Source organism: Brassica napus, unplaced genomic scaffold (assembly GCF_020379485.1).
Source record: "Brassica napus cultivar Da-Ae unplaced genomic scaffold, Da-Ae ScsIHWf_314;HRSCAF=505, whole genome shotgun sequence".
Classification (NCBI taxonomy): domain Eukaryota; kingdom Viridiplantae; phylum Streptophyta; class Magnoliopsida; order Brassicales; family Brassicaceae; genus Brassica; species Brassica napus.
The window spans coordinates 39,464-56,508 of NW_026016368.1; the positions used below are offsets into that span (position 1 = coordinate 39,464).

General features: G+C 33.4%; 1 protein-coding gene and 1 non-coding gene across 2 annotated transcripts; one reads left to right on the plus strand and one right to left on the minus strand.

The window, feature by feature from the left end:
* Positions 1-4,961: 4,961 nt before the first annotated feature.
* LOC125603316 (photosystem II CP47 reaction center protein) lies at positions 4,962-17,038 on the minus strand. The gene is made up of 2 exons (XM_048774412.1): positions 6,589-17,038; positions 4,962-5,808 (listed from the first exon to the last, which is right to left on the minus strand). Exon 1 carries the CDS (start codon positions 9,076-9,078, stop codon positions 7,552-7,554), a length of 1,527 nt encoding a protein of 508 aa, XP_048630369.1. The 5' UTR covers positions 9,079-17,038; the 3' UTR covers positions 4,962-5,808; positions 6,589-7,551.
* TRNAW-CCA lies at positions 15,263-15,336 on the plus strand. Its single transcript has one exon. It is a non-coding gene; the product is annotated as a tRNA-Trp (tRNA).
* Positions 17,039-17,045: the final 7 nt, after the last annotated feature.

The window sequence follows — 17,045 nt, forward strand, 5'->3', positions numbered from 1 at the left end:
AGAAGCAGGGCGACGAGCAATGACACGAAATATACGACGTGGTGGAAAAATTTGGGTACGTATATTTCCAGACAAGCCAGTTACAGTAAGACCCGCGGAAACGCGTATGGGTTCTGGGAAAGGATCCCCAGAGTACTGGGTAGCTGTGGTTAAACCAGGTAAAATCCTTTATGAAATGGGTGGTGTACCAGAAAATATAGCCAGAAAAGCTATTTCAATCGCGGCATCAAAAATGCCTATAAAAACCCAATTCATTATTTCTGAATAGGAATATAGAATGAAAAAGCTAAATAACATTTAAGGATAAAAAGATTCTAAGTTTTTTTTGACAAACAATATTTTTTTTACTTCGTCCTTTGCACTAAAAGAAGAGATACAAAAATATGATTCAACCACAAACCTATTTGAATGTAGCAGACAACAGCGGGGCTCGAAAATTGATGTGTATTCGAATAATAGGAGCTAGTAATCGCCGCTATGCTCATATTGGTGACGTTATTGTTGCTGTAATCAAGGAAGCAATCCCAAATACTACTCTAGAAAGATCAGAAGTGGTCAGAGCTGTAATTGTACGTACTTGTAAAGAACTCAAACGTAAGAATGGGACGATAATACGATATGACGACAATGCCGCAGTTGTCATTGATCAAGAAGGAAATCCAAAAGGAACTCGCGTTTTTGGGGCGATCCCACGGGAATTGAGACAATTAAACTTTACTAAAATAGTTTCATTAGCTCCTGAAGTATTATAAGACCTAAATATCGATAGTTAATATAGGATAGGATTAAAAAAATGGTATTGAAATCAAATTAATTATAATTAATAGATTGTGTATCACGCATATACCCTTAATAATTTTATATATTAATAATTGAATTCATATATTAATATATAATTCGTCTCTATTTTTATATAAATAAAAGAAAAATAACATGTTGATTATATCAAAATTATAGAACAATTAAGGAATTTTAACTTATCATGGGGAAAGACACTATTGCTGATATAATAACCTCTATACGAAATGCTGACATGAATAGAAAAGGAACAGTTCGGATAGGATCGACTAACATCACCGAAAGCATTGTTAAAATACTTTTACGAGAGGGTTTTATCGAAAACGTAAGGAAACATCGCGAAAACAATCAATATTTTTTGATTTTAACCCTAAGACATAGACGAAATAAGAAAGAATCCTATAAAACGATTTTAAATTTAAAGAGAATAAGCCGACCGGGTCTACGAATCTATTCTAACTCTCAACGAATTCCACGAATTTTAGGCGGAATAGGAATTGTAATCCTTTCAACTTCTCAAGGTATAATGACAGATCGAGAAGCTCGACTAAAAAGAATCGGCGGAGAAATTTTGTGTTATATATGGTAATCCTTCTAATATCAAAATTGGATATCCGGAACTTAGCATTTGTGAAAAAAAAGGGGGGGGGGTTGTGTAATACCACCCCTGCTAAAAAAGTTTAGAATTTTTTACCCCGAATGAAATTAAAGAAAAAAATGAATTAATGAAAGTTTTCTTTATGAATCACTTCCGAACGGTATGGTTCGATTTTGTTTAGATACTAAAGATTTTTTTTATTTTAGGTCATGCTTCTGAAAGGATTCGACATATTTTTGTATAGGTATACCTATAGGAGAAAAAGGGGGGTAAAAATTTTAGTAAGTTCTTAGGTATTAAGTTAATCGGGGAACAGCCACTTTCTAGACTCCATAACAAGGATTCAAATAAGTCAGTGGTTTTTTGAAATTCAACATTCCTTTCACGAAGATACAATTCAAGATTCAAAAATATCAAGAAACCTTTTTTTCGTCCAACAATAAGTATATTAAGAGAATTAAGGAATAACAACTATGAAAATAAGGGCTTCCGTTCGTAAAATTTGTGAAAAGTGTCGGCTAATCCGTAGGAGGGGACGAATTATAGTAATTTGTTCCAACCCGAGGCATAAACAAAGACAAGGATAATCTTACTAAAGGAAAAGGCACTTCCAAGGAGCTAGTAAAAAAAAGGTCCGTTTTGACATGAAATGGATATATCCATATATTTCTTGTGAAATGAAAAAATATGGCAAAACCTATATTAAGAATTGGTTCACGTAAAAATACCCGTAGTGGTTCACGTAAAAATGTACGTAGAATACCAAAGGGAGTTATTCATGTTCAAGCAAGTTTCAACAATACCATTGTGACCGTTACAGATGTACGGGGTCGGGTGATTTCTTGGTCCTCCGCGGGTACTTGTGGATTCAGGGGTACAAGAAGAGGAACACCTTTTGCTGCTCAAACCGCAGCAGGAAATGCTATTCGAGCAGTAGTGGATCAAGGTATGCAACGAGCTGAAGTAAGGATAAAAGGCCCTGGACTAGGAAGAGATGCAGCATTACGAGCTATTCGTAGAAGCGGTATACTTTTAAGTTTCGTACGAGATGTAACCCCTATGCCACATAATGGTTGTAGACCCCCTAAAAAACGACGTGTATAGAACTAAATAAAGGCTGAAAGGGTTTCAAGAGAAATAAATGATTCAATGATCTGATCAAATAAAATTACTATGGTTCGAGAGAAAGTCAAAGTATCTACTCGGACACTACAGTGGAAGTGTGTTGAATCAAGAAGAGACAGTAAGCGTCTTTATTATGGACGCTTTATTCTGTCTCCACTTATGAAAGGTCAAGCCGACACAATAGGCATTGCGATGCGAAGAGCTTTACTTGGCGAAATAGAAGGAACATGTATTACACGTGCAAAATCTGAGAACATACCACATGACTATTCTAACATAGTCGGTATTCAAGAATCAGTACATGAAATTTTAATGAATTTGAACGAGATTGTATTAAAAAGTAATCTATATGGAACGCGCAACGCGCTTATTTGTGTCCAAGGTCCCGGATATATAACTGCTCGAGACATAGTTTTACCGCCCTCTGTGGAAATCGTTGATAATACACAGCATATAGCTACCTTAACGGAACCAATAAATTTGTGTATTGGATTAAAAATCGAGAGGAATCGCGGATATAGTTTAAAAATGTCAAATAACTTTGAAGACCGAAGTTATCCTATAGATGCTGTATTCATGCCTGTTCAAAATGCGAATCATAGTATTCATTCTTATGGGAATGGGAATGAAAAACAAGAGATTCTTTTTCTAGAAATATGGACAAATGGAAGTTTAACTCCTAAAGAAGCACTTCATGAAGCCTCCCGGAATTTGATTAATTTATTTATTCCTTTTCTACATGTAGAAGAAGAAACGTTCTATTTAGAGAACAATCAACATCAAGTTACTTTACCCCTTTTTCCTTTTCATAATAGATTAGTTAACCTAAGAAAAAAAAAAAAAGAACTAGCGTTTCAATATATTTTTATTGACCAATTAGAATTGCCTCCCAGAATCTATAATTGTCTCAAAAAGTCCAATATACATACATTATTGGATCTTTTGAATAACAGTCAAGAAGACCTTATCAAAATGGAACATTTTCACATAGAAGATGTAAAAAAGATATTAGACATTTTAGAAAAAAAATAAAAAAAGCATTAAAAAAAATTTGACTAAAAAGTCAATTTAAAATTGAAATGGATTTTAAACCTTCAACGTAATTTCGATTTTCCAGTCAAACCTATTTTACTTAATAAAATTAATTTAGATATGTATCTAGGGAGAATTCATTTTGAAATGACTACTCCCTAGATACCCACGCCTTTTATTTTACAATTGAATAAATTTAATTAAAAAAGACCTAAAGTTAGAGATTTATCAATTGGTAATGTTGCTCCAATACCTAACCACAGGGCCACCACGGTGCCAATCAAAAAGACGGTTGTCGCGACTGGACGACGAAATGGATTTTGGAACTTATTAACATTTTCCAAAAAGGGTACGGTTAATAATCCCGCCGGTACTGAAGCCATTAAAAGAACACCCAATAATTTGTTAGGCACTGTACGAAGTATTTGAAATACAGGAAAGAAATACCATTCAGGTAATATTTCCAAAGGAGTTGCAAAAGGATCCGCAGGTTCACCAATCATTGATGGTTCTAAAACCGCTAAGCCTACGTTACAGGCAATGGTACCAAGAATGACTACTGGAAAAATATATAAAAGATCATTGGGCCATGCGGGCTCTCCGTAATAATTATGACCCATACCTTTAGCTAATTTAGCTCGTAATACAGGATCATTCAAATCTGGTTTTTTTGTTATTGGGATAGGTGAATTCTTATGGATCCATCCCCCGAGGGAACCGGACATGATAATTTTTCATCATCCGGCTCGAGCAAGAATTAACCAAACTAAATTAATACATACAAAAAATATATATGTTATCCACAAGTATTTAATATGTAAAAAAAGAATTATCCGATTCCAAAGTTATTGCAACTAAAGATTACCATAAATTCCATTCTTACAGGTAAATGCTCAACACCCACGTAAGCTTAAAAGTTGATCATGATTAAGTGCTTTCTGGATCGTCTCATACCTTATCAATTAATCCTTAATCTCAAAAATTATATCGAGATTTTTCAAATACAAAGGATTTACTTGTTACTAATGAAGTCTACCCTCTACTCTTCATTAGATCCTGTATTCACTCCGATAGTATCAGAAATCGAGTCGATGCAGAGGAAATGAATGCATTTACATACTATTAATTTTTTATTTTTTTAGCTCTTTTTTAGTAAAAAATAGCTAAAAACATAATCCTGATTATGTTCCATCCCTTAATCTCCTGGATTTTTGGATTTTACGGAGCCCACTCATCCACGACATCGTCGGGTATTATGATCATAGAAAAGATTCTCTTCAAGTGAACCAGCCTATCCCCTGTATGGGGCTTACACAGTGGTTGGAACAAAGACACATTTGGTTGTGAATTCCAATGTAGCAGATAAAGTCATATTTCTGCACGGCCCGATCAATAGTTCAAGTCACACACTCCCATAATCCATTTTCTCTTCATAGAATTCCCTTCAACTTTTTATGTCAAAAAAATAATACAATATTGTGGAGTTGAAGGGAAATATCCAAATACATGTCTTATTTTTTTAATAATCCATATTTATAGCAATAAAATACGATTGTTCCTTCACCAAGTAATAAGATAAATTAGTAATTAAAAATATCTAGAATCTATATTATTTATAAGGGACCAGAAATACCTTGCTTACGTATCATTAAGAAATGCATTAACATAAATACAGCCGTAAGAAGAGGTAATACAAAAGTGTGTAAACTATAAAAACGAGTCAAAGTGGATTGTCCAACACTAGCACTTCCGCGTAATAATTCTACAAGAGGCGATCCTATTACCGGAATAGCGTCAGGTACACCTGTTACAATTTTGACTGCCCAATAGCCAATTTGATCCCAAGGTAAAGAATAACCTGTTACACCAAAAGATGCGGTCAATACACCCAGAACCACACCAGTAACCCAAGTTAATTCGCGAGGTTTTTTAAAACCACCGGTGAGGTATACACGAAATACGTGCAGGATCATCATTAGGACCATCATACTTGCCGACCATCGATGAACTGATCGGATTAACCAACCAAAGTTAGCTTCAGTCATTATATATTGAACAGAAGCAAAAGCCTCAGTAACAGTTGGACGGTAATAAAAAGTCATAGCAAATCCCGTAGCTACTTGTACTAAAAAACAAGTAAGGGTAATTCCTCCTAGACAATAAAATATGTTGACATGCGGAGGAACATATTTACTAGTTATATCGTCTGCAATCGCTTGAATCTCAAGACGTTCTTCGAACCAATCATAAACTTTATTGAGATAGGTAAACCAAGGTTCCTCCCCCTCCAAGAACTGTATATGAGAATTTCATCTCGTACAGCTCAAACAAAAAAAAGACCCAAATACTGATTGAAACGGATATGGAATATAAAGTTTTAAACTTCTCTCTCATTCAATATTATTTAAGAGTCAAAATGCGAAAGCTCTTCTTTGTGGTTAAATGCCAAAAACTCAAGTCAGCTCATACGTCTTTATGTTGTGTTGATCGTTACAGGCCTCTTGAATCTTCTAGATTACCTACCGTTATTGTCTTTTTTAGTTGGTATTTGTATGGAATGGGAATACGGATTTCTTCTTGTTTTCTTTATTATTGATAGGAATTTTCTTGTTAAGACCCTACTTATTAATTGAAACCTCAGATTCATACGAAAACCACGATAATTCAATGAAACCTTCAAAGTCCAAAGTTCACTGAGTGAGAACCATTGGATCATCACTTATTCAATAAAAAAAAAAAGAGCTATAATGATTAAAAACATAAAATACAAAGAAGCGTTTGTCCTTTGATCTAAATAAGAGTTTAAAAGCAGAAAAAAATTGATTTATGAAAATTTATAAGATAGAACGGAAAGAAGTCCGGCTACGAGGTCTAAGTATTAAGTATGAATCATAGTTCGAAAACTTTGTGATCTATTTGATCTATTTCGTGCTCCAGATACTCGAATGAATATCCGACGAAATAAAACCATCTTGATAAAGATGACAGACCCCCTTCTCTGTACTATCCATAGGGTCAATTCTAACAAGTCACACACTCATATTCCGGAAATATACAATGCAGAAAAAAATTTCGCGGTCGAACTACCAAAGGAGAATAGGTGCAAAATTTTAGACCTACATACTTTACTTTTTTGTATCGAACAAAAAGCTAGCACTTCAAGATTCTTCTCAGTCTAATTCATTGAAATTCCATCCAGTAGAACAGAGGAATTATAAATCTCCAAAATAATAGATAGGAATACCGCAAATAGTGCCATTGCAACACCCATCAAAGGGGTCGTTCCCCATCCAGGAGCTACTTTACCATATTCAGAATTCAACGGTTTCAATAACTTCCCTACAGTAGTGCTTCTTGGACCAGATCTAGAACTATCTTCAACAGTTTGTGTAGCCATAAATCTTATTTTGTATTCATTACGATCTGTTGACTTTGTATACCATTCCGTTGTAAATAAACGATCTTAGCATAGATCCATTGTGGTCTTTCAATTATATAATAATGGAAACAGCAACTCTAGTCGCCATCTTTATATCTGGGTTACTTGTAAGTTTTACTGGGTATGCTCTATATACTGCCTTTGGGCAACCCTCTCAACAACTAAGAGATCCATTCGAGGAACACGGGGACTAGTTGACGTAATCAGCCTCCAAATAGTTGGAGGCTGATTACGTCAATGAAGAGAATGAAAAATTATTTCATTTTTTAGTTGAAATTGTAGGCGGTTCCCGAAAAAAAATAGCGAAAAAAATGATCCCTAAAGTCGATACTAAGAGAAATGTATAAACCAATGCTTCCATAAATTTGATCGTGGTTTACAATTATAGCTTTCATACCTGTTTTGTTTATGTTTACTGAAGGAGTATACCTCCGGATAAAGAACAAAAAAGAGTCAAAGAAACGGCAGCGATTTAAATCAAGATTCCTACAGTACCCTACCTATTAAATGAAATCAAAAAAATCGCAAACAGAAACTAAAAGAAAAAAGCAATGTTGCATCAGACTGCTTGTCTTTTTGTAGTTGGATCTCCAAGTTTTTGGAATGCCCCAAATTCCACCTGAGCATCCAAATCTGGATCAATACCAGCAAAAACATCTCTGAAGAGGGTTCTAGAACCATGCCAAATGTGTCCAAAGAAGAAAAGTAGAGCAAACGAAGCATGCCCAAAAGTAAACCAACCTCTTGGACTGCTACGAAAAACACCATCGGATTTCAAAGTAGCACGATCTAATTCAAAAATCTCACCCAATTGAGCCCGTCTAGCATATTTTTTCACAGTTGCGGGATCACTATAACTTACTCCATTGAGTTCACCACCATAAAACTCAACAGTTACACCTACTTGTTCGACACTATATTTAGATTCTGCCCTTCTAAACGGGACGTCGGCTCTAACAATTCCGTCTCCGTCTACCAAAACAACCGGAAATGTTTCAAAAAAAGTAGGCATACGGCGTACAAAAAGTTCACGCCCTTCTTTATTTCTAAAGACGGGGTGTCCTAACCATCCAACAGCTATTCCATCCCCATTGTCCATTGAACCCGCTCGGAATAATCCCCCTTTTGCTGGATTATTACCAATATAATCATAAAAAGCTAATTTTTCAGGAATTTTAGACCAAGCTTCTGATACACTTTGATTTTCAGCTAGTCCGGCACTAACTCTTCGATATATTTCTTGTTGAAAGTATCCCTGATCCCATTGATAACGAGTAGGACCAAATAATTCGATGGGAGTAGTTGCAGAACCATACCACATAGTTCCAGCAACAATAAAAGCTGCAAAAAAGACAGCAGCAATACTACTGGAAAGGACGGTTTCAATATTTCCCATACGTAATCCTTTGTATAGACGTTGAGGCGGACGAACACTAAGATGGAATAAGCCCGCTAATATACCCAACGTCCCTGCTGCAATATGATGAGAGGCTATTCCTCCCGGAACAAAAGGGTCAAAACCCTCCACGCCCCACGCCGGATTTACGGGTTGGACCTTTCCGGTTAGTCCATAAGGGTCGGATACCCATATTCCAGGACCATATAATCCTGTTACATGAAATGCGCCAAAACCAAAGCAAGCCACTCCTGAAAGAAATAAATGAATTCCAAAAATCTTGGGCAAATCCAAAGAAGGTTTTCCTGTACGTTCATCACAAAAAATTTCTAGATCCCAATATACCCAATGCCAAATAGCTGCCAAGAAGCACAAGCCAGAAAACACGATATGTGCTGCGGCTACCCCTTCGTAACTCCAAAGACCCGGATTCGTTATAGTCCCTCCTGTAATATTCCAACCGCCCCATGAATTGGTTATTCCTAAACGAGTCATGAAAGGTATAACGAACATACCTTGTCTCCACATTGGATCAAGAACAGGGTCGGAGGGATCAAAAACAGCTAATTCATATAGAGCCATGGAACCGGCCCAACCAGCAACCAGAGCAGTATGCATTATATGAACCGAAAGCAAACGACCGGGATCATTCAATACAACAGTATGAACACGATACCAAGGCAAACCCATGGAAATACCCCTTTATCAATGAAAAATAGACACTATGTAACTTTATTGCATTGGAAAAAACTATGTTACGGACCCCCCCTTTTTAGGTAATTATTTCGGAGAAAGGATTAATATTTGTTCTATTCTGTTAGTAATAATGGAACAATTCGATTCATAGGAAAAAAGGGAAGCGGATCTATTCTATATCCGATAAGTACCAATACGCAATGGGGGTGAATCCTATGTTATATGAACCAAGATAGCTATTGTTGTTCAGAAGCCCGTTCGTAAAAAGTTTCCTTTAATTTTTATTCATTCTCTCTTACTTTACTTTTATTTTATATTTTATTTTAGCTTATTCAACTTCTGTATTAAATATGATTAATTTAAATATGATTAATATTAATAAAGTAGGAAAAAAGGATAATATGATAAAAAAAAATGAAACCCCAGTCTTACGTTTCCACATCAAAGTGAAATAGAGAACTTCATTCTCTTTTTTTTTCATTTCATGCCTATTGGCGTTCCAAAAGTACCTTTTCGAAGTCCTGGAGAAGGAGATACATCTTGGGTTGACATATAGTGCGACTTGTCAGATATATTGGGCTATATGGGATTTCCCCATTTTCTCCCTCGATCGAGATATCCTCTGTTTCGCTCAAAAAGATTGATTGAATTATCAAAAATTTGTAACGCGAAGCGCAAAAAATAAATTAGAATTAAATGCAGGGAGTATTTAGATTGATATTAGATTATCAAAAATTTTTTATGGTTTACGTGATCGGACTAATAAAATTAAGTATCCAGGCTCCGTTTAGCAAAAATCCAATTGATAATTAATATATAATATTTTTATAATTACTACTTAATATGATATGAATATGATATCAAAATTATGATAAAAATTCTATTAAAAAATAAAAAAAATACAAAAAATTGAAACAGGGTGATCTAAAACTGTTGATCAAATAAAATAATATAATTAAAAATTTATTGACTATTTGACAGAAGACATGTGAAAGAAATGAATTGAAAAAAAAAGAAGGAGTAGTAAAAAAAAAAAAGACGCGGTATTTGGTTCATTTGTCCTATATGTGCAAATCAAAATCGGGCAAATTTTTCCTTTTACTCGGAGTAGAGCATAAACCTAAAAAAACGGAATAAAAAAAGGAAGAAGCCCATTCAGGAACAAGAAAAAACCATCCCCATTTCAACTGAATCTCGATGAAAAAAAAATATCAATGAATCAAGTTAGTCTGACAGGCCTAATCAATCGTTTTATTATTTTATTATTAGGATTATAATATCTAATAAATAAAAGGGGCCAAAACTTATTTATTTTTTCTTTTACTTTTAAAAGGGAAGCAAGCCCTTCCCTTATTAAGTTAGAAAGAAAAGCCTTCTCTGAAAAAAAAGGGGGGGTTGGAATCGACACATTGATTTTTTAACAATTTTTGTTGAACCGTATGCATCAAAAGGTGCCTGTACGGCTCCTAAGGAATAAAATTTTATCCTAATCAACCGACTTTATCGAGAAAGATTGTTTTTTTTAGGCCAAGAGGTTGATACCGAAATCTCGAATCAACTTATTAGTCTTATGATATATCTCAGTATAGAAAAGGATACCAAAGATCTTTATTTGTTTATAAACTCTCCTGGTGGATGGGTAATATCTGGAATGGCTATTTATGATACTATGCAATTTGTGCGACCCGATGTACAGACAATATGCATGGGATTGGCCGCTTCAATAGCATCCTTTATCCTAGTCGGAGGAGAAATTACCAAACGTATAGCATTCCCTCACGCTTGGCGCCAATGAGTTTTTTTATTTTAGAGAAAAAATACTATGCCTTCGCCCTCGGAAATATGAATTAGTTAAGTAATAATAGCATGGCACTTCGAATTCGATATGAAATTTTTTAGATTAAAAAAATTAGATTATATATTGAAAGAGTAGTATGGGATAAGAAAGGGGTATTTAAAATGATATCTTCCCTATTCGGGCACATCCCAGCGTCACAAACTTTGTTTTCACACCGGAAGCTTATTTACAAAAACAAAAAAAAAGACACTTTGGGATTGCTGAATCATAGACGGATCAAAAAAAATGATATATAAAGCAACGGAACCATCATAGTATTTTTTTAACTCCTACAAAACAAAAAAGAAGGATGGTAATTGGATCATTTATGGATCCGCGTATAATAGAACCTATATTTTGTTTTCTTTCGCCGAAAGGAAAGGTCAAAAACGTAAATTCCATTCTAGAGCCGTATGCAACGCACAAAAAAAGCCTGTACGGTTATTCAAATTTCTCTGTTTTTTTGGTTATCTCGCCTCATTCTGCGAAATAGAAAAAGCTTTTCTATTATATCATCAGGGTAATGATCCATCAACCCGCTAGTTCGTTTTATGAGGCACAAACGGGAGAAGTTATCTTGGAAGCGGAAGAACTACTAAAACTTCGCGAAACCATCACAAGGGTTTATGTACAAAGAACGGGCAAACCTATATGGGTTGTATCCGAAGACATGGAAAGGGATGTTTTTATGTCAGCAACAGAAGCCCAAGCTCATGGCATTGTTGATCTTGTAGCGGTTCAATAAAAATAGGAGCGATTTCATGCAAATCTACCACTGCTAATTTTATATCTTTTTAGATTAAAGGTTTAGTTTCATATTCTCTTCAATATATTTTTTTTATATTGAAGAGAATCTTGAAGAGAAGTAATTCAGAATTAGCCGGTTAGAACCCATCTAAACCAGCCCATTATTTATATGATTCCGTATGCCAACCATTAAACAACTTATTAGAAATACAAGACAGCCAATCCGAAATGTCACAAAATCCCCAGCGCTTCGGGGATGCCCTCAGCGACGAGGAACATGTACTCGGGTGTATGTGCGACTCGTTTAGATCATAGACTGAAACACAAAAAGGAAATTCTTTTTGAAATATCAAGGATCAGTACCTGTTAATAAAATAGAATGGAGGAACTCGATTCATTATTTCAAAAAGATAGATCATTCATATCTTCTATTGTGTCTGAAACTTATGGTTTACATTGGTGCAAATCCAATCAACTCCATTTTTTAGAAAACCCCCAATGATAACAAATGGTTATCAATTAAGCGGGGGAAATCCCATTTTTTATTAAAAAGATTCCACTCTTGAAAGAAAAAACGGACTAACAGGGTAAATGACCAAATCAATTTTAAAATAAAATACCGTTACTGTATAAAGTGGATCTCATTGTGAAAGATCTATTACTGGAATATTAATGGGGTAGAGCCAAAGAATGTGAATTGTACAAGTTACCAATAGTATTGATTAATTAAAAGAAGGAGCTCCGGTGTATAGAGAGGACCTCACCGTTTTAGAAGTAACCATAGAAACGAAGGAACCCACTATTTATCCATTTCTATTTACTACTTTTTGTAGTTATTCTATTTTTTTTATATCAAGTACCAAGGCAATTTATCCTTTCAAAGCAAAGGAAAATACCTAGCCAAAAATAGTGGTGGGGAAGGTTAGAGTAGCAAAAGCCATTGGAATTTTTTTTTATACATTGGAATAATTCGTTTGGTTATTAATGACTAGTAAAGGGGAAAAGAATAACTAAAACTAAAAAAAGAATTAGTTATTCATCAAAGTTTGATTTATTCAATGACTAGAATTAAACGCGGATATATAGCTCGGAGGCGTAGAACAAAACTTCGTTTATTTGCATCAAGCTTTCAAGGGGCTCATTCACGACTTACACGAACTATGACTCAACAGAGAATAAGAGCTTTAGTTTCGGCTCGTCGGGATAGGGGTAAAAGAAAAAGAGATTTTCGTCGTTTATGGATCACTCGAATAAATGCCGTAATTCACGAAACGGAGGTATTCTATAGTTATAACCGATTCATACACAATCTGTACAAGAAGCAATTACTTCTTAATCGAAAAATACTTGCACAAATAGCTCTATTAAATAGGAGTTGTCTTTATACGATTTCAAATGAGATCAAAAAATGAGGGGATTGGAAGAAATCCACTAAAATATTTGAAATAGAGTTCTTAAGTAGAATAAGCTCGGGGAGGGTAGAGTAGAAATTAGTATTATAAAAAAAGTCGTCAAAACAAAACGAGGGTATATAGTCGCTAAAAAAAGACTTATTCTTTTTCTTTTCGACGATTCTTTTCTTTTTTTTTTTTTTTTATGACAGAAACAGACGTAACAATCAAATTTTGATTCTTGATTGGATTTGTCGAACAAAATATTAACCTCTTTTTTAATTCCTTCAGATTAGTTATTCAATTGAAGAATAAGTCTATTTTTTTCTGGTTCTAAGGCTAGTAGTTCTAGGGGTCGACTCACTTCTTTCAAATTGTTTCTGATTATTAAGAAAAGGTAACAAAGATAAAATACGAGCTTGTTTTATAGCAATAGTAATTAATCGTTGTTGTTTTAAAGTTACTCTATTCACCCGTCTAGATAATATTTTTCCTTGTTCACTAATAAATCGACTAATTAAACTCATGTTTCTATAATCAATTCGATCCCCCGATTGGATCGGGGGCAAACGCCGACGAAAAGATCGCTTGGATTTAGTAAAAGGTCGCTTAGATTTATTCATAATTTTTTATTCCTTACCTATAAAATCCTATTTTTGATCGGATCAAAATAAAAACGATTGCTATTTCTATATAGGATAGAGTTTCTATATAGAATTAAGAATATAGGATTTGATTTCTTTCTATTATTTTATTTGTTTATATTTATATATATGTAATAATACGTAGATACTCTCATTATTCCTGTTCTTAAAATAAAATTTGACATACAAGCACTCAATTTTATCTATTTCTTAATTTCCCCATGAATTGTATGTTTATAACAATAGGGACAGAATTTTCTCAATTCCAATCGACTAGGAGTGTTATGCCGATTCTTTTGAGTAATATATCTGGAAATTCCAGCCGATTCTTTCTTAATATCATTTCGAACACAACTGGTACATTCCAAAATAATTGTTACTCGAACATCTTTACCTTTGGCCATGAAACCTCCTTTGGATTTATGATTCACCCCCAATCTTCTATTTTAATTTTAGGGTCCATAAAGAACAAGAACAAAAAAAATAGAAGCTGTTAATTAACTCAAAAAAATGTCTTAAATATTTCGTTGCAATGAATATTAATTAGTAATTAAATAAAAAGAAAATAATAAGTAATATAATGATTTTTTGAAAACTATATTTCAAATCTTTGTACAGTATTTTTTTTAAGTATCTCGTAGGATACTCTTTCCCTAGCAACACTTTTTTTTTAATTGGATCCTGAACCCTCGTTTTTATGACCTTTCGGCCCCCCTTTTTTTTTCTAATTCTTTTTTTAGAATTAGAAAAAAAAGGGGGGGTTATTCCCCGATCGTTGATCGTATCTCTAAATTTTTTTATCCTTTCTGATGTTAATAACTAGAATTAAAAAAAGGGAAATGTTAATGCATCTGGAAATAAACGATTAATCTCTATTAATAAACCTGCTAACGAAACGAACCATAGAGTACTTAGTACCGGTGCTACGGAAAGATATGTTTTTAGATCTCGCATTTGAAATCCTCCTTCTTTCTTCTTTATTGTATTACAATATATATAGTAATATATATAACTATAGATGTACATGTAGTTAAGAAGTTCTTGTATTTGTATATGTAACCCCCCATTTTCAAAATTAGAATTGAAATATTGTCTACTAGAACGATCTTATAGATTCCATTTTCAAATGGAAACGCCTTTTTATGTAAATTTGAAATTGATAGGATTTGCCTAAAAAAAGTAATTTTTTTAATTATACTTATATATATGTTTGTTATCTGATATGAAACAAAAAAAAAAGAAGGATGTGGAAAACAAGATAGGAATTGTTTACAATGACACTGTAAACCAATCGAAAGGGATGTAGCGCAGCTTGGTAGCGCGTTTGTTTTGGGTACAAAATGTCACGGGTTCAAATCCTGTCATCCCTACCTAATTACTGCTCAGAAGAGCAGTAACGAGGAATCCATTTTAGATTTATCTTTTTTTAATAAAATTGGACATACATATAATTCTGAATTTTATGATATACTATGATATAGTATATACGTACAAAATCGATTCGAGTTAAAGAATGTCCTCTTTCTAGCCTTTTCGTTTTTTTATAAAAAACAAGAAAAGCGCTCTTAGTTCAGTTCGGTAGAACGTGGGTCTCCAAAACCCAATGTCGTAGGTTCAAATCCTACAGAGCGTGATGTCACTCTTGTTTATTAGATTGTGTCAAAATTCCACTGTTCGCAAATAATTGAGCAGCAATCTGAATTCGACCTCCCGCATATGAAAGCAAGAAGGAGGTCAGTCAAAAAAAAGAGATGTTAATTAATCAAAAGTCCAACTGATCACCACGTCTGTATTGTAAATAAGCAGTTACGAATAATCCAGCCAAAGTAATAGGAATTAGACCTAAGACGATTCCAAATAAAGAAACTTCAATCATTTCAATTTTATTTTGTTTTCATTTTTGAAAGGGAGAAAAGAGAGGTACTATCTATTCCTAGCTCTTAATCTGTATTGCCGACGAATCTCAATGACCAAAATTGGGTAATTAACACGGTAAGGAACTATCGAACATATGAAATACCATATAAATCTTTTTTGATCAAAAAAGATTCATTCAATTAATTTCAAATAAGTCGTATTTTGCTTAGACCAATAAATAGAACTGAGGTTATAGTTAAAGCTGCTAGTAGAAAACCGAAATAACTAGTTATAGTAGGCATGAAGGGACTCAATAAAATATGTTTTTTTATACATATGTTTCTAAAGTACTTCCCGAAGTTTCAATAAAAAAATTTTTTAAAGTAAAGATAGATACAAATACTAGTTCCAAGAATCAAAAAATTAAATTGAAAATTTGTGAGTTATCAAGCATTATCGGTGGTATGAACAAAAATAGAGAAAAAGAAAAAACGAAATTCATCGTCTTTGGCATCTGCACCATCTCAGGATTCAGAATTCACGTAACTGATTCATTGAAAAACTCTTTAAGAAATTAATAAGAAAAAATAATACATAAAAAAATAACTCTATTATATAACTTCAGTTAAAACATAGAACTTTTTTTGAATAAACATGTAAAAATTTTTAAAAAAGTTGTTTGATTCTTTTTTTTTAAGTGACCTTAGAACCTAGAATATGCCCCCTTCTACATTTATTCAAATTGAAATAAATTCAATTTTGAATAAAGTAGATTAATATAGTAGAGCAGTTTTCTTCATTTAATCTATGAAATTAAACCAAAAAGCAGTATCCTACACGGAGAACGAGATCAGTCAAAAAAAGAGTTATTTATTTTAACTAGATTTTTAAAACTTGTAATTAGCAATTTCTATTATCGTTTCCTTTCTAGGTTTTAGGTTTTTTTCTTTCGATATTATATAGAAAATAGAGTGAAAAACCCATCATCTTTGTAGTTAGTTAAAGAAAGAAAAAACCTTTAAATTGAATACAACAAAACAATGCACGCATTCCAAAGATTTAGTATTATTATTTTTTTATTATTTGTTGTTCTTTTGAATTGATCCAAAACTATTCTTCCTTTTCTTGTTACTGGAAATTAATTCCTTAAAATAAAATGAAATAAAAAGCAAAAACGGGGGGGGGTCACATTATCATTACAAAAAAATATCTTCTACAATTATGCATATGCAACAAAAATGAAATTGATGGGTTTTGGATTCAATTGACTTGGGACAATATGAGAATTTCCTTAATGAATTATTAGAATTAGAAACCACCCTCTTGAATTTTCATTTTATCTAATCTTTAGTTTATTTTCTAGTCCAAAACAAATAAAGGATCAAAGCCCCTATAGATTACAGATACAGGAATTTGAAGAAGTGGAACATGGTTATACATCGACAAGCAAAAAAAAAACGAAATAAATTATCTAACACTTCAGTG